Consider the following 25,960-nt stretch of genomic DNA (forward strand, 5'->3'; position numbering starts at 1 on the left):
AGTAAATAAATACTTGCCTACATTTGTGGCTATAGTGGATAAATACCCCATTCATTAGTGAATATAGTGTAGAAACATTCCCTACATTAGTGGCAACAATGAAGAAATACCCACCTACATGGTTGGCTATAGTAGAGAAATACCCCTTTCTACATTATGGTGGCTATAGTGAAAAATACCCACCTACATTAGTGTCTATAGTGCAGAGATACCCCTACATTAGTGGCTGTTTTAGAGAAATACCCACCTACATTGGTAGCTATAGTAGAAAAATACCCACTTACATTGGTGGCTATAGTAAAGAAATACCCACCTACATTTGTGGCTATAGTGGTGAAATACCCCCTACATTGGTGGCTAGTGGAGAAATCCCCCCTACATTAATGGCTATAGTGCAGACATATCCCTGCAATAGTGGCTAAGGTAGATAAATACCCCCTCTACATTACTGGCTTTAGTGTGGAAATACCCCCTACAATGGTGGCTATAGTACAGAAATATTCAACAACATTGGTAATTATGGTAAAGAAATACCCATCTACATTAGTCTTTAGTGTGGAAATACACCCTACATTGGGGGCTATAGTAGAGAAATCCTGCCTACATTAGTTGATGATTTTTTTAGTGGGGGTCAATGGAAAAAATGAGTATCAGTGAAAAAGAGTCCCCTTGCGTTGGTCATTATTTAAGTGCCCCTTTGCATTGCTGTTCATCATAAAAATGACCTCTGTCCCCTGAGCAAAAGCTTTAAAAGCTTAAAGCCAAACTGGATAAAAAATAAAAACATAAAATAAAAATCAAACACGGCAGACTTTTGGACTGAAGGACTACCAAAAAATGTCCCACAGACTGAAGATACATACAGACACTAGATTTCATCCACAATGTTTCTGATTGAAGTTACTATTTGAAGAATAAATGTCCAGGAAACAAAATCAAAAGGTTGTTTAAAGTATTCCGAGCCCAGACTCTAGTGTCCCAATTAATATTTTATATTAGGCACACATAAAAACCCATTTTTTGTAAAATATGAATAATGACTCTGAATATATCTTATGGAGTAGTTTATTTCATGTAGAGGCTCATCGACTGAAAACACTGTTGTAGAGATTTTAAATTTATGAATTATGAGAAATGTTGGCATGATATAAAAAAATCTTTTAACACAAATAATAAAACAAATGTGTGGAGATCAGTGTGACCAAGATGGTGAAAATTACAGGCTCTTGTCTGTCTCCTCTGCCCTTTGATTCTGCAAATGAAAGAAGAAAGAAAGTGAAAAGGGGCAAAATTATTATCTGCAAATTGACTACTCATGTGTATTGGCTAGGTCAGGCCCAAACCCACAGATCCTTGGGGGACTATATCCAAGCCCTCTCTAGACACTGTTTAAGCAAAAGGCGTACATTCTACTTTACCTCTAAAACCTCAGAGCACATTCTCAGCAGAAGACTCAGCCTTGTAGATGCTCCCTAATAGAAGCCACCCTATTGACCATGTCCTCCTGAGGAGAACTTATGAAACATCTCACACAGGGGTAACTTAAATCACATCACTAAATAAAGCAAGGACAAGGTTGGGGTTCCTGGCTGGGTCAAGCCCAAACTCTTATGTCATCGGGGGACTACTTCCAAGCCCTCTCTAGACACTCTTTAAGTTAATGACTTAACCTAAACAAGCTTCCTTCTTCAATGAGCTGAGAGTTCTTGCAATGTGGTTACCTCCAAAACACTTTGCAGCAGAAGACACAACCTTGTAGATGCTCTCTAATGGAAGACACCCTTTTGGCCATGTCCTCTAGGGATACTAGAATATCTCAAACATGGGTCACTTAGGCAACATCACTAAATAAAGCAAGGACAAGGACCAGGATCCTGGCTGGGTCAGGCCCAAACGCTCATGTCATGGAGGGACTACATACAAGCCCTCTCCAGACACTCTTTAAGCTAAAGACCTAACATAAAGCAATCTTCCTCCTTCAGTAAAGTTGAGAGTTCTTCTTGCAATATGGTTACCTCCAAAACACTTCGCAGCAGAAGACACAACCTTGTAGATGCTCTCTAATGGAAGACACCCTTTTGGCCATGTCCTCTAGGGATACTAAAATATCCCAAACATGGGCCATTTAGGCAACATCACTAAATAAAGCAAGGACAAGGACCAGGATCCTGGCTGGGTCAGGCCCAAACCCTCATGTCATCGAGGGACTACATACAAGCCCTCTCCAGACACTCTTTAAGCTAAAGACCTAACATAAAGCAATCTTCCTCCTTCAGTAAAGTTGAGAGTTCTTCTTGCAATATGGTTACCTTCAAAACCTCAACAGACACTACTCAGCAGAAGACTCAGCCTTGTAGATGTTCCGTAATGGAAGCCACCTTTTTGACCAGGTCCTAATGATAAGAACCTATAGTACACCTCACATATGATTCACTTTGCTCAAAACAATAAGGATAGGGCAGGGTCTAGGATCTTGGCTGGGCCAGGCCCAAACTCTCATGTTTGCTCTGTCTTTCAACCAGAATTCCCTCAACAAGCTTATGCCTAAATGTTTATTCTCACTCAACCAACACCACTACACTACACCCATAGTGATTAGATGAAGTACACAAACATCCCACACCCAGGACTGGGTATTCCCTCATTGCCTGCTGGCAAACCTTAACATCGGCAAGAAAAATCAATGCTTGAGTCTATTATTTGTCCAGTGGATGGTCTTCATATTAAAGACAAATAGGAATGCTCATGAGACTTGAGGGGTAAAACCAAGCTGAACAGTTTTTACTAAACAACCCAAGATTTGCATATGACTTTAAATGCTTATTTCTAGTATTTGTAGCAGCATGGCTCTCTAGACAATGAATTACCTTTTACTGAGATTTTCTCGATCTGTGTGTCCACTCCATGTTTGTTATCCACTTTGCATTCATAACTTCCACTATGTTCTTTCTTTGCATTGAAGATGTAGACTGTACTTTTATCAGTGCTAAACTGGACAGTGGCCGTTGGGGTCACCCACTCATAGGTGGGAGGTGGCACTCCTTCTGCTACGCACGTCAGCGTTACATTGGAACCTTCTGATGCAGGGGACGATGGTTGGACTTTGATTTTACTTATTTTGGGTTTCACTAGAAGCAAACAGTATGAAAGAAAATGTTAGAACAAGACGAAATATTTAACATAGTTTTTAATATGTATCTCAAAAGTCCAAGCAACATTTTACATTTCTGCTTTGAGTGATTCTTTAATCACTAGATGCCTACAATCTGCATAATAAAATTCTTTAGCACAGTGCCATGAAAATGCTATTTTATGTTATAAGTGAGAACAATGAACACACTAATTCTGAGATCCAGCTGCCACTGAAAGGGCCATATATCAGACCTACAACTGGGAACCAATTAGCTTGGATTTTAATCATATGATTGCCGTGGCAGCCAATTACAGGCTAGGGAGATTAGTTTATAAACAATTCTCTTCAGTCTCAAGGTGGCACTGTGCACCTCGGTGCACTTTCTGCACATTACTCAAGGGAAATACAAAGTGGCTACTAATGAAGATATTCTGAACAGCGCATGAATTGTTGTTATAAGTATGAAGGATATCCATTCCTCTGCAATAGATATAAGGGATTTATGGGTACTAATTGACATATTTTAATAACAACAGGAGAAAGGAAAGCATCATTAATACATAAACACATATACCTGCTAGGGAGAGTTGTTGGCTCTGTGTGTTAGTGCCATACTGGTTCTGGGCTGTACAGCTGTATGATCCTACGTGTCTCTTCTTTACTCCCCATATTCTGACTTCACGGTTATCCTTTGACAGCTCTACATCAGATACTGGATTGCTCCAACTCAGAACAGGAGGGGGGAAACCATTAGCTTCACAGGTCACTGTTACATTCTCGCCTTCCAGTACTTGTGCAGATGGGTGAAATGTAACATGTAATACGGTGGGCTTCACTGGGAAAAAATATAAAGCAAATTACACATTCATGTATCAATTATTTTTAATGTTACTTAGGTTTGATCTGTCACTAGGGGGTCTTTTATTGAAGTCTGCACTGAGGGGTCTGTCATAAAGGATCTGTCACTGAGATCTATACTGGGGGTCTGTCACTATGGTCTACACTGAAGCATCTGTTACTGAGGTCTGCAAAGGGGGTCTGTTAATAGGTAGTCTGCAACGGAAGTCTGTACTAAGGAATCTGTTATTGAGGGGTCTATCACTGATACCTGCACTAGGGGTAGCTCACTGATGTGTGCACAGAATGGGTTGACCTCTGAAGTATGTTCCTCAAGGTCTGCAGCAAATATTTACACTAGACACTATTTTTCTAAGTCTAAAGATGGGAGTTATGTATTTAGGTAAACACAACATTCCAAGTGACTGCATAATACCCAAGGCAATAAGGAGGTGAGGTGCTCCTCACCTAGTTCTCTCCTCGTCTAGTCCTCCCCTAGTTAGGATTTACTCATTATGTTGATATTGGTATTGATATTGTTATTGTTGGTTTTTGCTAAAAGGGACCATAAAATCTACCCCATCAGGGCTGAATGAAAGCAATGATAGAGACTCAAAGAATGGCATTCACTTGTTTCCTGCTACACTGGTAAGCATATCTCCAGTATTTTCTGGTCATTATACATCTAACCTATTTTACAACTACTTTTATTGAACCATGATGAAGGGAGGAATGTTTTGACCCCTGAAATGTTTGGGTTATATGTTTCTGATCTAATCAATTCATTGTTAGATGTGGCACTTCTCTCATTCTTTGTTTAGAGCATGCATATCTATATTTGTATAACTTCTTTAAATAGATGCTTAAATTTCTCTAGCAAAACAGCCTGGATTCTTAAAGAAATCTCTAATAAAACCCTTGCTTCAGGGCAATATAGTTAAAATATAGTTTGTTTAAAAATGTGTACAAGGCTAAACTAAAACAGAAACAGAAAGCATTTTTATTTAAAGATCTATACAAAACAAGCATTGACAGTTGCAAGAAGGTAAATACTTTTGTAAGCTTTATGATTTAGCTATGTCAATATAAATAAGAAGAGGAGGAAAGCTGAGAAACATCACTTTGCCAAAAACACCAGCTTCCTTCTCCTCTTTTTTATATTTACATATTCAAACCCATGTTAAAAAGGTTGAGAAATGCTGGTCTAAGCAGTCAGACAAGGACTGTATCTGTGGGAGAAAAGGTTTCCCCTGTATGGTAGTATTGTTTTAAGTATTCAGCAAAGAAAGAGTTTACCTGCAAAATTCAGTGCTTGACTCGCGGTGTCAGTCCCATGTATATTTTCTACCATGCATTGGTATTGTCCCAAATCACTATCTTTTAGACTTTGGACTGTAGCAGTTCGGTTATCAGATGAGAACAGTAAATCGGAGGAGGAAGGTGTTCTCCATCTGTAATTTGGTTCAGGAATGCCATCAGATTCACAAGTTATCTCTACTTTATCTCCTTCTGCATGTAAAGGCGGACTCACTTGTATGCCTAATATTTTAGGTTTATCTGAAATACACGAATTGAAGAAAGTTAGTAGAGACAACAAAATAAATACATCTGCTTCTCCAGCTATTGTAAATTAATCAACAGCTTTTAAATAGGATCAAACAAAAAGAAGAATGTTCATTTCATACAATGAGCAGGGCCATTCCTGTGCATATTTTTTCTTTTTTAAGCTGGCCACTAACATTTTGACAATCACTTCTCCTTCCACACCAGGACAAAAGAAATACGATTTGAGGAATGTGTTTCTGTCATTCTAAGAAACAATGTAATTAACAGTCAACACACTATAGGTGGTCATACACAATGGACCTGAGTTAATAAAGCCCTCCAAGGCTGGAGAGTATACACTTTCATCAGTGAAACCAGCAAACATCAGAGTTTCATCACTTTCACTTTCATCAGAGTGATCCAGCAAACCTGAAATGGATCTGGTCCAGGATTCAAAACATTTGCTAGCAAAAACCAAATGACTTTGAAGAAATCTGTTCCAGATTTTCTGGATCACCCAGCTTCACTGATGAACTATCCTCTCCAGCCTTGGAGAGCTTTAATAAATCAGGCCCAATGTGTGGATAGGTGCACAACCAGTTAATGACTTATATTACCTTTACATCAATATTTTAACTGACATAACTATGGTGCACCCATTGAGCAGCCTGATTGGGCTTTCAAGCTTTCTTGCCATCCATAAAGTTTAATGTAAATCACCAGGGAGTGCTCCTGAACAGCCTGAATAGATAACTGAAACACTAACCACTGTTTGCTATAACAACAATGATTATTTCTATGATTAATAAACATGTGTATCTTAATTCTCCAGTATCTACCAAAAAAGGAAATATCTGTTTGGAGTAGATTGACCCCTTTGCCTAGAACTGCCTTAGAATTGATACAAAACAGAAGAGTAGAAAGGATTAGTGAAGCTATAACTGCTCCTCTGTGGATGACAAGTTCAGTATAGGATACTGTTGTACCCACTATAAAATGATCATTTTATCCGGGGCCTAAGTAGGTGGAAGAGAAAGCCACCTTCAGTGCTTTAGCATGGGGTTTGTAAGCCAAGGTTCCTCCAAAGGTTTCTAGGAGTTCTTTAAGCAATTAACAATTTATGATTGCTATGCTATGGATAAAGTAATTATAGCATGGGTTCCCCAAGGCCTGAAATTTCAAGGGAGATCCACAAAGCTCCAATGTGACCCCAGTACATCAAACATGATATTATACATTGTGCTGTGAGGATGAAGGGTGGCCATGTAACTTCTACATTATAGTCCATGGCATACAATGTTATGTATGATCTAAGCCTGTGCCGATCAACTACATGCTGTGATTATTTGATGTAGGGAAGAAGGTGTTAAGCTCCTAATTGCTAAGTAAACAAACCAAGAAGACCCCACATAACCACACTCAACTGATAGTAAAGAGCAAAATGCTTTTTTCTTTCATGTACAGCTCTCTCCCTTTAAACAGGACATGATCTAGCCATACATCATGGTTGCTACATTTACCAATGAACTATGGGAGAATTGTGCTTTTTACGCAGATGACATTGGGACAAAGGTAGGTAGGATAATGATATGGCCAATAAGGAGCAGGGGACCTTTTAATATATGTTGTGTCAGACTGTAATTTTGCTTTACAAGATACTTACACTGTACAGACACTGTTATTTGTCTTTTGACTACGTCAAAGTTTTTAGCATAACAGGTGAACTCCCCAGACATATTTCTCATCACTTGGAATGTCTTCCCTTCTTCATAGGTGGTGTTGTTTTTCGTACATGTCACATTGGGCGGGGGGTATCCTTTGGCCTTGCAATAGAAACTTCTCTCCTCTCCCTCAACCCACACCAAATTGTTAGGGCAGTCTGTGAACTCGGGGTCAACTGGAAGACAAAGCCAAAATATGAACATTATCATCGGTAAAGGCAATTCTCATGATTAACCTATTTTAAACCTCGGTATGTTACCATCATGACAATTAACTCTACTTCAAATATATAAAAAATCTAGAACACAACTATCATATATTGCAGCTCCACAGTCTTTGGCTGCAGCGGCTGTATTCGTTTTTCAGGGATTTTCTGCAATTACATAAAACACCTTTTGATCCGTTAAGTAAACCAAAGAGATCCGAACTTCTTGTGTATTGAACTGAAATCTCAAATATTGTGGACTGCTTTGCTAGCTCTCTCAGTGAACCTTAGAACACATTCCCCTATATTATAGAGACAGAATAGATAGGTAGTTATTCTGTAGTAGCAATACATTTCCTTGTTATGGTAACAATCCTGTTCCTTCATAGATATAGTACAGTGAGTGTGCATTGCCATTGGAAGTTGCTACTTTCAGTATAACAAGGTAGAAATAATGGGAAAGGAGTCTAAAAAAAAAAAAATTTATTGCAATTACTAAATCTAAAGACTTATGAATCTGCGATGAAAGTTTTACAAAATCTATACACATTTGGTAATTATGTGAAAAAATATTTACATGGTCCTACACGTGAACAATAGACCTAAGGTACATGAGACTGTGAGATAGGATTTGGGTCATTTTTTTAAATAATGACTTTTGGTTTGGGCTATAAGAATATGGATTGTTAATGTTCACAGTGGGCAGTGATGTCTGTTGTGTACATTTGCTGCATTTGAATTACTTTTAACTACAACAGGCTGGAAACCCATTTTCAATGATATTATTGAGTTCTTTGAATGGAATGGGTGTCAGGGGGAGGAACCATTAGCCAAAAGTGAACCGAGTGTTAGAGCCCATTGTAGTAAATGGTAGTAATAGGTATGATCTTGGATGGATGTACACAGCAGCTGCCCATTGTGGATATTTAGGATCAACAAATATAATTTACTTTGTCAACCAAGTGCTAAAGTTGATTATTAGCTTCTGTTTGTCTATACCTGAACTGAACAGAGGCTTGCTCAAGGATTACTACTTCTGAAGAACAGTATCAATATCTTTTCTAAATGTCAATGCAACCACATTAATTTTCTCTGCCAAGGCTAGTTTTAGGCATAAAAACCTAAGCAAGTTCCCTTGGGTGCCAACTACTGGCAGGTGTCATTCTCCACATACCTGCCCACCCTCCATCACAAGAGCCATATTCCCCCTTTTTAACCCAATGTGCAGACCAAGAATGGTATAAGATCCAGAGCTAGCCTAGTGTACTGTTCCAGTTTAATCACAATACAAGTGTTGGGATTGGATTCACAACTTCTCAGCTCAGTGCAAGAACAAGTTTGTATGGTTAATATACCAAGCTTTTTGTTTTGTTTTGCCTATATGGCGAGGAAGGGGGAGCTAAGCTTTTGTTATACAGAGGGGGAATATAGGGTGCCAAAATGCCCTTAAAATGGATGTGCTATCTAGATTCCCTCTAACAAAATGTATTGGCTCAACATTTGATGTTTGTCTCACAAAGACCCTAATAATGGTAATTTGTATATAAAAACAGAGTAGACAGCCTAGAAGGAACGTGTGAAAGAAATAAACCAATTTGAAAGATATGTCCCTCTTCTGGCCCTAATTGACATGTCATGTTTGGAACCTGGTCCCCTTACGATTGCCCAAATTGTTGTGAGAGGGCCATAGGTTGACCATTATCAATGTGGAGAATACATCCTGCAACTCATGGAACTCATACTTACTTTGAATGTACATCTTTTTAGGAAGACTTTGGCTTTTAAACTTAGCCTCGCAGGTGAACTCCATCTCATGCATCTCTTGGGTGACATCTAAAGTACAAGTGACATTCGGGTAGTTTCCTCTTCCATGGATGCAATCAAACAACGTCGCATTACCAATGATGACTAATTCAACATCTTGGCTGCCGAGGTAGGGTAAAGTGCAGGTAATTTTAGTGGTTTCATCTTCAATAATTTTGTCTTCGAAAATCAAAATGGGAATTGGCAGACTACCTGAAAGGAGAAAAAGAAAAACATATCATTGGCTTCCATAATAAACCATTGTATTAGGACTTTGTGGGCTATTTATGAAGAAACTGTAATCAGATAGTTCTCTATTTAAAAAAATCTGATTGAATATTCATAAAAAGTCTGATTTTATCCAATGGCGGTCAGTGCTTTGATTACAATATTGCAGGGTTTCTCAACCAGGGTTCCTCCAGAGGTTGCTAAGGGTTCCTTGAGTAATTTGTACCTCTCAGGTCACTATAACTGACACCAATGATCTTTTTGGCTATGTGTAAGGATGACATTCTTCCCAATGGCCAGCAATGTACACGACATTCTTCCATGCATTTCCTGAAGACCTGAAAGTTATTTCAAAGGGTTTTTCAATGTTAAAATGGTCGGGAAACACTCTCATATTGTATTTACCATAAATTGGCCATCAGAACCTCCAAACACTTTGATGGAGTAGCCGTATGACTGATTTTTTCTAGCCACTTTAATGTAACAGATATCTTTAATCTATTTGACACTTTTATAAATGGAGCACAATTTAAAAAAGCCTTATATGCATACTGTGCAGAAAAGTTTATTTTTAGGCAAACTTTCGGTACAATCCTTGACCATGATAGTTCAAATGGCCCCAATATCTCCCACTCCTATTGCCCGGCCAACCTTAACCCCTTTTTTAACCTAAATAGTACAACCAAACATACATTTGGGATAAAATTAACTGAAGCCGCAGTTTATTATATACAAATCAAAACCTTTACCAAAAAGTTACATATGCAACCCTATGATTCTCAAATTCAAATTAAGTTACCTACGGTATATAAGTGATGTTGACCAAAAAATGTAACATTTTTTGGTTTTAGATCTCTGATGAGATTTTAACCAAGCACATTAGCCTTTGAAATCTGTGACAGACTAATATTTTTGGTAAATGTTGATATCAAATTATCCGCAGACCCACCTCTGGTCTCACCACCTGTTTATCACCATTTTCCTTAAAACTAAGAGGAAACCAAACCAAAGAGGGGTTCCTCCACCACTCTCCAGCACCACCAATACCACTGTATTTCACGACCCTAAAATAAAGTTCTTCAGTCACTGTCAGTTGGCTGTCATGGTCATTACATGATCAGAAACAGAAACTATGGATCCTCCAACAAGACCCTATATCCTTTGGAGCACACTTTACTTTTTTATCCAAGACGAACTCTGGAAATAACTTTCAGGTGTCAGGGAACCTCTGCCAAAATCAATTCTATGGCAATTACATCAGTGGTCATTGGAAAAAATGCCCCTTTACGTTAGTGGTTAAAATTCCACCCTACAGAATGTATATGAATCTTTAAAGGAATCCTAGAGTTTTACAGAACTACAGAATGGCCACTTTAAAGACAATTGAAGAAACCACTGTGTCTGACAGGGTATTTTATTCAGCTGGAAAGTTCAAAGTTACATAGTAGGTTAGGTTTAAAAAAGACATAAGTCCATCAAGTTTACCCACTAGGGAAATCAACATATCCCGGATATAAAATCCTATAAGATATAGGTCAGATACGTGCAAAAGCCTTAGATCTGCAATATTGGCAATGGCAGCGTTTTTTGAACATGGCATGTTGGAAAGGTAAGATACATCATCCTCTGTTACAGCAGTGAAGCAAATTTTCAATGGGTCATTTGGGTATTTGACATTTCTGCAGTCCCGTGTTACATACGAGATAGGGACAGTAGGTTTGTTCTTAAGTTAAATTTGTATGTAAGTCGGAAAAGGTACATATTAAAAAAATCCAATTAGGACAGATGTTTGTCTCAACATATTATTAGACAGTGTAGTGTCAGTTACTGTATAAAATCCTCACTGTGAATTAATCACAAACAAAGCAAAAAAAAACTTTATGTAGCCTAGACATTCATTAACTTCTAGAGCAAGCTGTGCTTTGATATGAAAAAGAAACAACTGCAGAGTTTGTCTTGGTCCTTAAAGAGTTACAACCAAAAGACTTCTTCTGCAAGTCATGTAAACACCCCCTTCCCCCCATCAAGACTCAGTCCTGCACACAACCAAGCAGGGAAGCTCATTCATATCTAGGAGTCGTCGGTATGTCGGATGTCCTTAACTTGGGGACTACCTATATATTTATATAATCACATAAGGCAGCCATATGAATATAAGACAATTGGGTTTAATAGGTGTGCTAGGATCATTTGCATCCATACATGCCCCTATGCACTACTCCTGAAACTCTTCCAGCAATAGAAGCTTATGAAATGCTATTTGCCATTCAGAAACAACAATTGCAGAAACCACTTCATTTGTAGATCATATGAATAAAAGAGTGTAGATAACTTACAGATGTCCCTTTTTTCATGGTTTGATTTATTTTAGTTAATTGCAAAGTATATATTGGGGATATAATGGGAACTATAGGAATATTTTATATATAATTTAAAAAAGCACATTTTTTTTTCGTAATCCAAAGTTAAAATACAGTCAGACAAATCCAATTTAAAAGCTGCCTGTTGACTTTATTTCTAAAGTAAATTAAAAAAACAAAACATTGTTTTCCCAAAGTTAAGCTACGTTCAATGGTTCTCGCTTGATAATCGGCTCAGGGCCCATATAGGGCGAGAATCTGGGGTGTGTACAGCGCCAGTCGTCCATCGCCCCGACGACCGTCCTCGTCCTGGCAGAACGGTGCTGTATGTACAACACTCATTCATGCATCGTGCAGTGCTAGTCAATGGAAAAGATTGTGAAAGATCCTTTCCAACGACTATTATTGCACGTGTGTATGCAGCTTTAAATGATTGTCAGGAAAACACATTTAATTGAATGATTTGTGCAATAATTTGTTACAATATTTCCTTTAGGCAGCAGCCAGCAAGTGTCTCTGTGTTAAAAAAAAATACAATAGTCTTTATTGAGACAAATTTGTGAATAATTGAAAGAGTCACTTAAAGAATGTTGCCAGTTGACTTGGAACAAAAACCTATTGTTGATTAAAACATTGGGTCGTTTACAACCTAAATTAATACAAATGTACTTCCCCAGCAGCTTACAAAATGTCACCTATACTTATACCCTATACCAATAAATGTGTTTTTTCTTGCTCTGTCTCCAATCTCCCCCAGAATAATGGACAGTAAAGGACGATTGGTCAGCCTGGGCACCCTATGGGCTTTCATACACCCGGCCTCCTGTTTCTTTTGAAATGTTTTCTTTTTGGAAATTAAATTCCCACAAGTTTCTTTGACATCCCCAGTAATTTTATGAGGATATTATATTCAAGGGCTTTGCAATTATTTTTTTCCTGGCATAAACAATAGAATGTCAAACTCTGAAAATGTATATTTATATTGTGACATTCAGCTTTTTCATTCTGACCTTGAAAGTCTTTTTTTAGTTTAGAATTTGACCTACAGAGGACATCACTTACAAATTATTTTTTTACATCATGTATTCCTGTTTAACTCTTTACTTAACCTCAATTAGCCATTATTAACTAATTCTTCCCTTTTAAATCTTAGCTCTTATTTGTGCTATTTTCATATTTTTTTTTAAATAAACTTGAAAAAAAAAATTGTTCAGGTTTTATAGAAAAAAAAAAAAATATACAAAACCCTAAAGCTTTACCATCACAAGTTAGAAAAGTGTGCAAAAAGTTAAATAACCCTTGTTTTATGTTTTTTTAGACTTTTTTGCCATTTAAAGGGAAGACCCCTCCCCTATTGTCTTTACCGCCATGATACCTACGTCACATATCCTAGGAGACTGTGAGCTGCTCCTTTTGTGCATGCCTGATCTCAGGCATGGACAGAAGGTGCCTTTCTCTACTTCTCTAAAAAAAAGAGCCAATCTCATGCATGAGCAAGGAAATCTGCACTTTTATTCTACGCATAACCTGTTCTTGCGTCTCTGCTGTTGGAAGAAGAACCAGGAAAAAGATGGAAGAAGATGGCTGTGCCTGGTGTGCAGCCCGCCATGAGATGAAGAAGGAAGACAAGAACGAGCGCAACTGGCTCAACTAGGATCCCAAAGCGATTGATGGCTTTCCACTTGTAAAGGTGTTTGTTTTTTTTTTTTGTCAATTGTTTTATTAATTTTTAAACAAGTATAACATAATCAACAAAACAAAGAACATACACAGTGAACATACATTGAACAGGAACAAAAGATTAAAAAGAAAATACAAAATCCGAACAATCCAAAGGAGTACAGAATAAAACTTATAGTATACAACATGGCTTGTACAGAACCGCATTCATGAGGGCTCCAGCCTTCTATACTGTAATGGTCGCCTATACATCTTATATCAAACACAACTAGCTAATTTAGCAGGTATGTACATGCTCATTTATGCCCTGAAACAACTTTATTACCTTTGTAGATAAACATCTAAGCCAGAAATGGGGGGGTGGGGGGTGGGACAAAAACAAGACTAACAATGGCTGGAAACCTAAAAAATGGGGGGGGGAAATGGGGATAGAATTTCTGTCTAAAGGCCTATAATATGACCATTAAAAAAAACTCTTCTTGACTCCACAAGCATAGCTATTACAGATATACCTGGAGTTCCACACGGCCCAGGATAATTTAAAACTGTTCATAATGACCATCATCCTCCGCAACCATCAGCTCCATATGTAATATTTTTTCTAACTCAGAGACCAAATATTTTATGGAGGGAGCTGACATTTGTTTCCAGAGTCTCGGGATAAGAGCCCTAGTGGTTGTAAGGAAGTGACAAAGAACCCCCTTTTTAATCGATTGAATCGATCCGGGGACCAAAGAAAAAAAAGTTACCTTCGGAATGTTAGGAATGTCAGACCCTGTACAGTCAATATACAGTTGGAGAAAACCTTTTCCCTGTCTGGTACCATTGGAAATGTGGAAGGAGACTGATAGTAAATCGTTTACTTGTACCCTAGCATTTGGTGAGGAATAAAGCGCAGCCATTCTGGAAACCATGCTGAGTCCCAGTCCTATCTGCTTTAATGTTGCATACATAAAAGGCCAGCTGACCCTGTCAAAGGTTTTTTCTGCATCAACTGAAAGCATGCACATTGGAATCTTTTTAGTTGTAGCTTACTGGGTCAACAGGATGGTTTAATGGTGTTGTCTCTGTCTTCTCTCCCCTGGATAAACCCAACCTGATCCTTGTGAATCAAAAATGGCATATACTGCGATATTCTATTAGCTATCATTTTGTAAAAAATGTATTTTAAAAATTTTAAAAATGTCTACATTAGTTAGGAAGATAGGCTTGTAGTTTGAGCAAAGTGTGTGGTTCTTTCCAGGCTTTGGTATAACGGTGACATGGGCCTCCAGGTCTTTGTGTTGGAAATAGCGTGTTGGGTGAAATAGAGGAAAACACCCTGGACAAGAAGGGTACCATTTGGACAGCGTGGAGCTTGTAAAACTGTGGTGTAAAACCATCTGGGACCGGGCTTTTCTCTGCAGGTGTCGATTTAATATCAACCGATACCTCGTCTTCAGTAAATGGAGATTCCAATTGGGTGATTACCTCTGGATCTAGTACTGGGAGTGCTGTCTCTGTTATTTTTTTTATGTGATAGTTTTTTTAAGTGATGCAAAGTTATTCCCAAATATACAGCTCCATGGTGGAAATGTAACATTAGCTCTGGTCCATGAGGAACGTAAAGGTAATTTTTTTCTTTTTTCCTTTCTTTTATTTCCTGCATATAGCTTTTCCCTTGTCTGAGTTCTTGGCTTCATGCATTTACACTAATTAATGCATGCAGTGAACTTGAAAGGCCATTGGAATCTCGGAAACCCTAACAGCAGACTATTCCCCCACCTACTAGATTGTAAGCTCTTCGGGGCAGGGTCCTCTCCTCCTGTATCACGGTCTGTATTAGTCTGTCATTTGCACTCCCTATTTAACGTACAGTGCTGCGTAATATGTTGGCGCCATATAAATCCTGTTTAATATCATCATCATCAGAACAAAGCATTGTTACTATTTATTTTGGCTTTATAGAAGAAAAGTAGAGTTGCACCTAAAGAAATCAAGCTTCCAGTGTCCGAGGGAAAGTTTTGCTCACTGAAAGGCGGTGTGAGTGTGGAATGCCTTTGCAGGAAGTCTGTGTTGATAGATATAATATCAATTACCCACAATATTTAGCAAAGACAATTGTGTGGCAACACAAAATCAAGTGTGGATGTTTTTCCAGGCTCACAATTGAATAGCATTGTCTTTTTAATTTTCAGGAAAGATCTTATTTATGCATCTGTTTTAGAGATTTGGCAAATTCCCCAAGTGTGGTTTAGCTTGCCTTCCTTGGAATTATCATAAATTAGTTGTGACATTTTAGTTTTTGACTTTTTTAATTGCTATAAACAAACATAACTTCATTCTCCCATGTATAGGCTGGGCATATTTAAAGCTCCCTGCACATATATAATCTGACTGTGCAGTCTTATAACAATTATGTAATACAACTGTATAATAGAAATAGGTTGTTATATTAAACCATTTAGTTAAAGTTAGCTCAAAGATTGTATGTGGAGATCCCTGCAATGTCACTGGACCCTGGAGGTAAACATATTGCCTGTGGTCTCCCTGCAGCGGGTAGTTTCTCCATTGCTGATGTATTCTTATTGTGTCTCAGTGTGGAAGTGGCCATCTTGGTAGAGGTAGGGCATTGCTTCCACATGTCAGAGCTTCCAGCAAGGAGAACAGGGAGCAGCACAGTAGTGACAACACCAAATCTCACCAGATTTCCTAAGGCTAGCCATAAGAAACAGCAGCACACTTAATCTCACAATACAGAACTATGAAAATGTAGATATAGAAGTGCCTAGCCACCCTCATTTAGCAGAAAGTGCATTGCCATTTTTTAGGAGGAACTCCAAAAAAGGTGGCTTTTATAGGGTACTTGTAACACTTCTAAACGTGGCCAATCTCCTTTTTAAGTTCAAGTAATTTTGAGACTCGACCTCCAATGGCAAATCAAAACCTGGAGAGCTAACTCCACAATTTTGTAAAACTCTCTAATACTGGCAGGTTTCAAGATTTCCAAATCAAGTATGGTTGGATGTTCTTTAAAGTATACGACTTTCCTTTAGAGAAAAGTGCTGCAGCATCTAATTATCTGCACTGAAAGTGGACCTATCACCAAAATTTTTACTTTACATAAAAGAGTAGACAGAATGGGAGCACAGTGCCTCCTGGGATACCCATGTCACGCATCCCAAGAGGTTTTTGGCAGTTTCTTCTGTGGCCATGCACAAAAAGAGCTTTTTATTCAATGGGGGAAAAAATGTGGATCTCACACGTGCGCAGTAAGATTGGCACCCTTTTTTCCCATCCACATGTCAGCCGATCTTATTCTTGTGCTGTGCGAGATCGGGTGACGTAGGCAGAAGCCGGAGGACAAAGGTTATGAGCCCATAAAATGAGGTCAGCTGACTGCCAGAATATACTGAATGATCAGGTTTTCCCATCAATGGATGTTTTCTTTCTTAGTGGCACAGACATATTCCAAGATGACAATGCCAGGAATCATTGGCTCAGATTGTCACACATGGATTGGCCTCCACAGAGTCCATACCTTAACCCCATTGAAAATCTTTGGGAAGTGCTGGAGAAGACTTTACACAAGGCTCTGACTCCCATTATACTCCCATCATACAATACAAGATCTTGCTACAGAAATAAATCCATGTTCTCTGGATAACCCAGGTTCTCCGATGATAGTAATCTTGGAGAACTTGAATTAATTAGTCCCAAAGTCTCAGTGTCTAAAGACCAAAAATGTCAAAGCTGTTACTTATGAACAGGGGAACTAACCACCCACTCTGAATTTAATGAGCTGATTAATCACATTTTATTGAGGTTTACCAAAAAAAAAAAAAAAAACACTTTAACCATGTGCACTTTTCATATCTTTATTTCCTGTTTAATTCAGATGCATACGAATGGCAGGAAATAAAAAAAACTAACGTGTAAAGAACTCAGGAAACTGCACCAATGCTTGGCATTGTGGGAGGAGGAAACCATGCGATGGTGAATGGCTACTTATATTAGATGAGTCAAAAAATCTTAGTTTTTGTTATGATATACATCATTTTATAATACATTTTACAACTAAAAACATATTTTATTTATTTAAAATCATTTTTAAAGCACCTAGTAAAAAAAGTAAACTTTGTGGAATAGATTTTAATGCAAATCAATTAAAAAGTATATAAAGCTAAAATCTATGTTTTCATGTTTGGATTAAAACATGTGTCTTTAACCCCCTATTTTTTTCAGCATGCCATTTTACTTGAATGCAAATGTTTCTTTAATCTGTTGTAAAATTACCCTGTAAACTGGGCAAACTGGACAGAAATATAAATCCTTTGGCAGGTAAATCAGCTCCCCTATGGGTATGACAATCCCGCCGGATGCTCAAACAATAGTCAGCCATCATATGTACATTCCATCTACCTTGATAACATCCTTCCACGACCTTCAAATCTTGGTGGAACCGTTTACCTTGCTCATCACTGACTGCACCAAGGTTTTCCGGGAAGTTAGTAAGATGGCTTTGCAGAAAATGCACCTTCATGCTCATTTTGCAACCAAGCATTTTGTAGCTCTCAGGAGTTTCTGGACAATTTCTGTGTAATTATTTGCCCGTATGTTTTGAAGAAAGTCCTTGACAGTGGCTTTGAATGATAACCAAGCATTCTTTTCGACTTCTGACATTGTCCGGATGAAATGTTCATCTTTGATGAGCTGCTGAATCTGTGGACCATCAAACACACCAGCTTATATTTTTTCAAATGACAGGCTAGGAAATGCCAAAATGAGGTACTTGAAACTCTTCAGTTGGCAAAGCTTTAACGAACTGCTTCATCAGACCCAGTTTCATGTGCAGAGGCGGGAATATAATATTCTTATCAACAAGTGGCTAATGTAGAATGTTTGGATCATCTGGTTTTAGGGCAGATCTTGGAGGCCAATTCCTTTCCACCCAATGCCTCTCTGGAGCTCTGCTGTCCCACATGCACAGATAACAGGGATATTTGGTGTATCCGCGTTGCTGACCAAGAAGGAAGCATACCATTTTAAGGTCAACACAGATGACCCAATTGTGTTGGTGATATTGCAAAAAATCAATGACTCTCTTTATGTCTGCATATTCTTCACAAAGAAAAACTGAATGGTCAATTGGGACTGACCAAATATTTTGCCGTTGTGAAGGAGGACACACTTTAAGCTCTGCTTTGAGCTATCGATGAGTAGTCGCCATTCAGTTGAGTTATAGATTGGAATTCCCAATTCCTCCATTAAACCAGGTATGTTATGGCAATACACAAAGCCACTGTCAGTTCTAAAGTACTGCAGAAATGCAATTTCTCCGGTTCGAAATTACGATACCTTCTTTCCTTTTTCAAGAAAGTTTTTCTCATGCAGTCTTGATGCTAGGAGTTCTGAAGCCTTCTTCAATAGTCCCAAATCACGTGTGAAATCACTCAACTCATTCTGATCAAATCTCTTACGAAGAGTCCTCTTCAATTTCAAACTTTTCATCATTGTCACCAAGTTCATCACCATTATCATGTTCTTCAAGAGAGGGTAGTGTAACGAAAACCGGCACTGGGATTTCATCTGAATGAGCCACTGGGCGTATAGCCGATGGTAGACTAGGATATTCTATGTTACATCTATTTTTCTTGTTATATCCCGAAGTTTTCACTATACAAAAGTAACAGTCACTGAAAGCATCTCCTGGCTCTCGCCAAACCATAGGTATACCAAATGGCATCTTATTACGTGTTCTCTTTGTCCACATCTGTAAACCCTCGACACACTGTTTGCACACCTTATGAGGGGCCCAAGACTTATCTGGATCACCAAGTTTAACTTTGTAAATATGCCAATAGACTTGCCCTACTAATGTGCTGATGTTCACCCTTTGACTGGGAATGGTGAAACTGCCACAGATATAACAAAATGAATCAGGTTTTTTATGCACTTACAATGAGAAACAGCAGAGCCAGACATGATCTGAAAGAAAGGAAATACGTAAGTAGAAAAATAAATTTTGTTTATTCACTATGTAGAGCAGCCGGTAACCTCTGACCACACTGTCTTGCGTGTAAATGAATAGCCTATACAAATCCACGCTAGAGTAATCACATTAATATAAGCGGTAGAGAAAATACCTGATGTGATAGCAGAAAACTAACTGCACTTTCAAAATCAGCATACCTATTTTAGTGTAAATAAGCTTAAAAATTAAAGTCAGTGAAAACAAAGGAGCATATTTTTTGTTTTTGAGAAGTGTTTCTCAAATTTGCTTTAATTTGAAAATCTGAAATTTTGATTCAGAATATTTTAAACTGGAACCAAAATGAACTTTTTTAGCTGCAAACAGCAGGCTGTTGCTGCCCACTATATGCAGTAATAGGGAACACTGCTGAGCTTACAGCACTGTATTACAATAAAGTCTTGAAAATATTTAGGGCTTTGTATCCAGTTGTCAAGGAAAACATTGGGCAGTGTTCCAATAAACTAATGTTAATCAGGGGACAATATTTACATTAGTTACCAGCTTGTAACAATGTAAATATCAGGCTGTAAATCTGGCAGCACTCTGTGTGAGCCTGGTGTTAATGTTCAGAGCAGGCAGCAGATTTTTTGGGTTCCAATGAAATAGAAACAAATGTTGGATGTTCCGGATGAACAGCAACATTATTCCTAATCTGTCCGTTATTGTGCTATAATTATGTTTTGTGCATGGTTAAGTTACTTACAAATAGAAAGCATGAACAGAAAATAAGACTAAATAGGAACAATAAAAAGAAAAAAGAGTAGTTGGAAGGGAAATATACCAAGGACTGATTAAACAAGTGTCCAAGGGGTTCATTTTAGAATGTAATTGTGGCTTTCCTGGATCCCACATTCAATGCACATCAAAGGACAGCTCTTTGATTTGCTCATACACGCTGAGACTATATGCTTTGTTGTTGTTCTGAGGGATGCTCACAAATGAATAATCCCCCAAAAATATTTGTTCACAATGGGCCAAATTTATTAAAGCTCTGCAATACTGGAGAAGATCGACTATTGTGGGAGAACCTGGGTGACCCAAACCTTAAAAAGATCAGATCCAGGACTGAAACAGCCTCCAGAGGCTGCTGGGGATTTCTTTGAGCAATGAGCAAATTGTAGCTCTCAGGTCAGAATAACTGACACCAATGAACTTTTTGTCAGGGTGACATTCTTCCCAGTGGCCACCAAGCTAATATACTGTGATCTGTGGATACAGTAATTATAGCAGAGGTTCCCTAAGATCTGAATGGTATTTCAAGGGTAGTGTTGGTGTTCGAATTTGGGTTGTCCCTATATTCGACTCGAATATGGCTGTTCAAATTCGGATAGACCTCGACCCAAAGAACACGGGATTCAACGGCGCAAATTCGTGTGTAAAAATAGTGTTAAAAAAAAGTAATTTCTGGAATGTGCTGCACAGCCGTGGGAATCCTCCTGTCAGTGTGGGATACCCGGGCACTGGAGGTTAAATGGGGACAAGTCTCCCAATTCATCACCTCTAGTGCTCTGTGATTGGCTGAGTAAAGGTAAACCCTGATGACAGCTCAAGCGTCAACAGGATTTTCCCTTCCCCAGCCAATCATAGAGCACTGGAGATGAATAAATGGGGAAACATGTCCCCATTTAGCCTCTAGTGCCCCGGGGATCTTCTTAATGAATGCGGCTGCGGTTGCAATTATTGAGAACAGTGTGTGATCCGTGGCACTAGAGGTTGAATAACCTCTCGTGCCAGGGATCCTCACAATTAATGCGGCCACGGCCAACATTCACTGGAAACAGTGAGCAATCTCCGAGCACTAGGGGTAAATGGGGACAGTCTTCCCATTCAAAAGCTCTAGTGCTCTCTGATTGGCTGAGGTAAGCTTTCCTCAGCCAATTCGGGAGCACTATCCCTATTCCTGGATAGAGTTTCCTGGATAGAGATTATGCAATAACACATAACCCGAATTCTCCCACCATTGACTTTAATGGTGTTCGAATTCGGCATTCGATAAAAAAGTCAGTGCTATACAAACAAATGAATAAATTTGTGCCAGATTTGGTTTATGAATGCCCATTATGAATGATGGGAAATTTTCCATAACAACAGATATTTATATTTGTACTGCTCTCCATGGTTTATATTGTATACATTATATACATTAATGATATACTGTGGCTGTCAAGAAAATTCCATGCTGTGCAGTTTATTTATTTTTCATTTTGAAGATATTATCTCAATGTTAATTCTATCTCTTTACTGGCTGCAGGTTCAGTTTCTACTACAAGCTGTGATATAATGTATTATAATATATTGTAATGGACATGATCCTTCCATGCAGAGTGGTCACAGATTCCCTGGCTGTCCTGCATGAACTATAAATATGGGAAAAAGCCGATGACTTCAAATACAAAGTATAGACAGGTAATAAATGTTTTATTAGCGGGGATCAGAGGCATAAATATATTTGTATGTAATAAACATTATAAAGGAGCAGTTTTGTTACTATTTCTATCTCTTTTTAAGGTTATCCCTATTCTGCTGGTGTCATTTTAGGATTTAGGCATAAGCTTATTAAGCTGCAATGCCCCAATTGGTCCAAAATGTCCAAATGGTTGAAAGTAGCATAAAAAAAACAGTTACTATCCATACGATATACCGTTGTAATGATGGCTGCTGTTATCTATTCAATTGCTTGTTGTGATTGAAACTTACTACTTGAAAGTTTACATTTGCCTAAAATTTGGTTAAAATAATGTGAAATTTTCAGTTTGTGTTGCCAACATTACTGTAAATTGACACCATAACCCTAATTCCATGGTACCTACATGTGTTTGGTCTGTGTTTTAAGAGCGATTGGCCTAAGAATCACCATTGGTGGACTGCATATGATTTACCAGTTTCATGTTATCTAATGATAATTATTACCATTTTGTATGCAACAGATCACATTTGCTTAGGTATTGTAATAGTCCAATGCATCTAAATTTGGCTGTACCGATCAACACAAGAATTTGACCACACAAGTCCAATGCACTCATAATCTTAGCAAGACTGGTCAGACATGCATCCTCACCTCCTAAGCCCTACAAGTTTATGTGAAGAAGACATTTGTCATATCTCATCTATGCCTCCATTAAGCACTGGATTGGAAGTACATTTTTTATCCAATTCTGTTCATATTTGTAAAATAATATGGCAATAACGTTGAGTTTTTCCATGCAAAGATTGCTGCAGGTTGAGGTAGATCGGCAGTACTGTTACTAATAGTCAGGCTCAAAGGGGTAACGTAACTTTTTTGCTTTGGTAACACTAACAAGCAGGGGTGTAGTGGGGTGGCTCGTGTTGGTGCGCCTTTTTTCGGGGACCCCCGTATAGGCTCTCCTGTGTGCTCGCCATGGATAGCTTTCACTATTAATGTGCCCTTTCTTTTTTTACAACTACAGCCCTGCTAACAAGCATGTGCCAAGTAATAATGCAATTTTTGTTTGTTCCAAAGACACTACTGCACATGTTTGGTAGTAACACCTACAGCAGTCCCTGCAGAATAGGACCTTTAAATTTCTGGCTTCATCAGCCTATATTACCACCCTACCTACCCTACCCCTAGGCTCTTGCTGTGGCTGAATCAAAGCACTGTAAAAGCTGGCAACACACATCACTAAGCCAGCCCAACTTTACAACCTGCCAACATCTACAGCATTTACTACCATGCCTGTAACCCCTATGACTGCGCCAGCATCCCCACCACCACTTGTACCCCCTCTTCACCACCCTTCACACTGAACCCCCTGCCCTTACCACTGCTCCGGAGACCCATACTTCCCTACACCTATCTCCTCCCTCAGATGCCCCACTTTACTTACTTTTTGTTTATACAAAAAAAGGTATAAAACTTTAAAGCTGAAGGGATATATATAAAGATGATCTCATTGCTGTTTGTGATGAATCTGCACACATCAACATACAATAGCATGCATTTGTTCAATGGCAGGAAACCCAACACACCTTACTCATGTGCCTGTGGTGCATTGCAGTGCACTTATAATCAAAAAAAAAAAAAAAAAAAAAAATAAGCGTATGCACATTTTTTTGTGTACTACAATGCTATTCGTGAATGGGCTGCCTGACCCCACCACACAGCTCATAGCAAATATAGAGGATCTAGAACTGACAATCACACCATAGGATGGGGGAGGTAATGACAGCTTGGGCTCAGAAGAAGTGGGTTTTGCTGGCAATCATTAAACCTCCAAGATCTGGGACATCTAAAGGAAAAATGGTATGGTAGAGGTCGGGAATATAGGTGAGTATGAAACCCAAATGCATTGAATGATAACGCATTACTGGGCATTCCCAAAAAAGTGTTTTGTGCACTGGATATCATTGGCATCCCACTTATAAAATATATGTTACCAAAATGCACATCAACCTATGACTTTAAAAAGTCATCCTCATAAAAACGTTCAAAACAATTAGGCTGACCTTACACTTTTACAGCGCATATTACCGCAATGCACATTAATGCACCATTCACACATTGGTGTGTTGTAGTATCTTCCAGTCTGACTGCAAAGCAATGCATTACTGTGTGTTGGGATACCCTGCATTGCTGCAAAGGGTCAGATCCAAAATAAATGGGATGACTTAATGCAACAGATTTTTAAAATGTGCAATGTAACGCATTAATCGTTATGCATTAACACACTGCGAAGACACTATAGTAGGGACATTAGATTGTGAGCTCCTTTGAAGGACAGTTAGTGACACGACTGTGGACTTTGTACAGCCCTGTGTAATATGATGGCGCTATATAAATACTGTATCATAATAATAATAATACAAAGTTGGCTCTAATCCCATTAAGCAGCTTGCAATTCTTCAAAAGGGGAAGTACGTAAATAAAATGCTATGAGATCATTTTTGTGAATTTACTTGTATGTACATACTAACAAAAATAAATTAAATAACAGTTATATATCAGTTTAAAAAAATGTGAAGTTTTTCCTAAAACCAGCATGGTGGTGGAGCACCCTGTGCCCGAGCCTCAACGCAGACTAGAATATGTAAAATAAATGCTCCGTGTCTTTGTGAATATTTTAGTTTGTTTACTTTGATGATTTGGTGCAATTCTTTCAGTCTAACCCAAAACTTAAATCAGAGTCTTTGGATGGCATGGGACATTTTGCTGGATCTGTGTTTATGGAACATAAACTGTGTCATCATCACAAAGGTTTTTTTATTCTACAATGAAGAATTCAAGATTTCTACACAGTCCCCAAAAACTCAACCACTGCCACTTATTCATTTATGATGTGGTTAACATTTGAAATCATCAACCTTTATCTGTTGTTTCAGGCATTTTATAAGTCAAGCAGATTCTTTTAATAACAGTTGTGCACTATTTAAATCATTTTATAGTTTGCACAAGTATTGTGTATATGTGTAATATATTTATTAACAAAATGCACAATAAAAAATGCAAACAATGGTTAGAAAGACCCAAAAACACTGAAGAAAATCACTTTATTTTTTAGGCACCCCACGGCTTTGCTGGCATATGTTCAGACGCTGGAGGAAACATTACACAGCAAACTACGCCTATTAGTGCATTCGGTATATTAACAAATTAGTGGTGGAAGTTCTTAAAAAGTTTGCATTAGGCTTTTTGGTGCGTGCTGTATGCACCCTATATATGTGTGTGTGTGTGTATATATATGTATATATGTATATATATATTTATATATTTATTTACAGTATATATATATATATATATATATATATGCATAACATTTTTCCATGCATGTGGTGCATTACACAAGAAACAAACCTGGATATGATTAAAGGATGAGGATTACACAAGAAACAAACCTGAATATGATTACGGTAGTTCTGCATTTTGAAGTTCTCTGAAGTTTTAGATCTTTTCTATAAGTAATGTCACAATTCTGTGACTACACTGGGTTTGTTTTGTTTACATGGGTACATACACTCACATTCATTTTCCATGCATTAATGGCAGCATCATAAAAGTGATCCATGGTACAAAAATATTCTTTAAAGACATCCAGATCCAAAGAATCAAACTTACCGTACACTTGTAAAGCATGAAAAACAAGTATGATGGCCGGGGTCCAGAGAACGCAGAGCTCCATGAGGCAGCAGTGTAAATCTCAGTGCAGCAAGAGGAATGAATTTTAAGGAGTTTGTAAAGCTCTTTGACTTATCACAAACAATAGAAGGAAGGAAGTCAATTGGTTAAAAAGGTGACTGGGATTTTTTTTGTTCCCCTGAGTCGATTGAGAATGTTGAGTTGTGGATGGAGTGAAGATGGGTAAAGTTTTCGAAAAGGACAAGCAGAGGTTAGGATGGTGTGGGAGGGATAAGAGTGGTACAGGAATGAGATGAATATTTTACATAAATTCATAGGAAAGCTGTGCTGAACGGAGCAG

At 38.2% G+C, this 25,960-nt stretch overlaps 1 protein-coding gene across 1 annotated transcript; it reads right to left on the minus strand.

Annotated features, from left to right (window-relative positions):
* Window positions 1-1,049: 1,049 nt before the first annotated feature.
* On the minus strand, window positions 1,050-25,960 carry LOC140322950 (intercellular adhesion molecule 5-like). The gene is made up of 7 exons (XM_072399621.1): window positions 25,600-25,960; window positions 9,189-9,458; window positions 7,179-7,412; window positions 5,267-5,527; window positions 3,708-3,968; window positions 2,868-3,128; window positions 1,050-1,252 (listed from the first exon to the last, which is right to left on the minus strand). The coding sequence occupies exons 1-7, from the start codon at window positions 25,661-25,663 to the stop codon at window positions 1,161-1,163; spliced, it is 1,443 nt and encodes a 480-aa protein (XP_072255722.1). The 5' UTR covers window positions 25,664-25,960; the 3' UTR covers window positions 1,050-1,160.

This window comes from Pyxicephalus adspersus, chromosome 2, assembly GCF_032062135.1.
Source record: "Pyxicephalus adspersus chromosome 2, UCB_Pads_2.0, whole genome shotgun sequence".
Taxonomy (NCBI): Eukaryota; Metazoa; Chordata; class Amphibia; order Anura; family Pyxicephalidae; genus Pyxicephalus; species Pyxicephalus adspersus.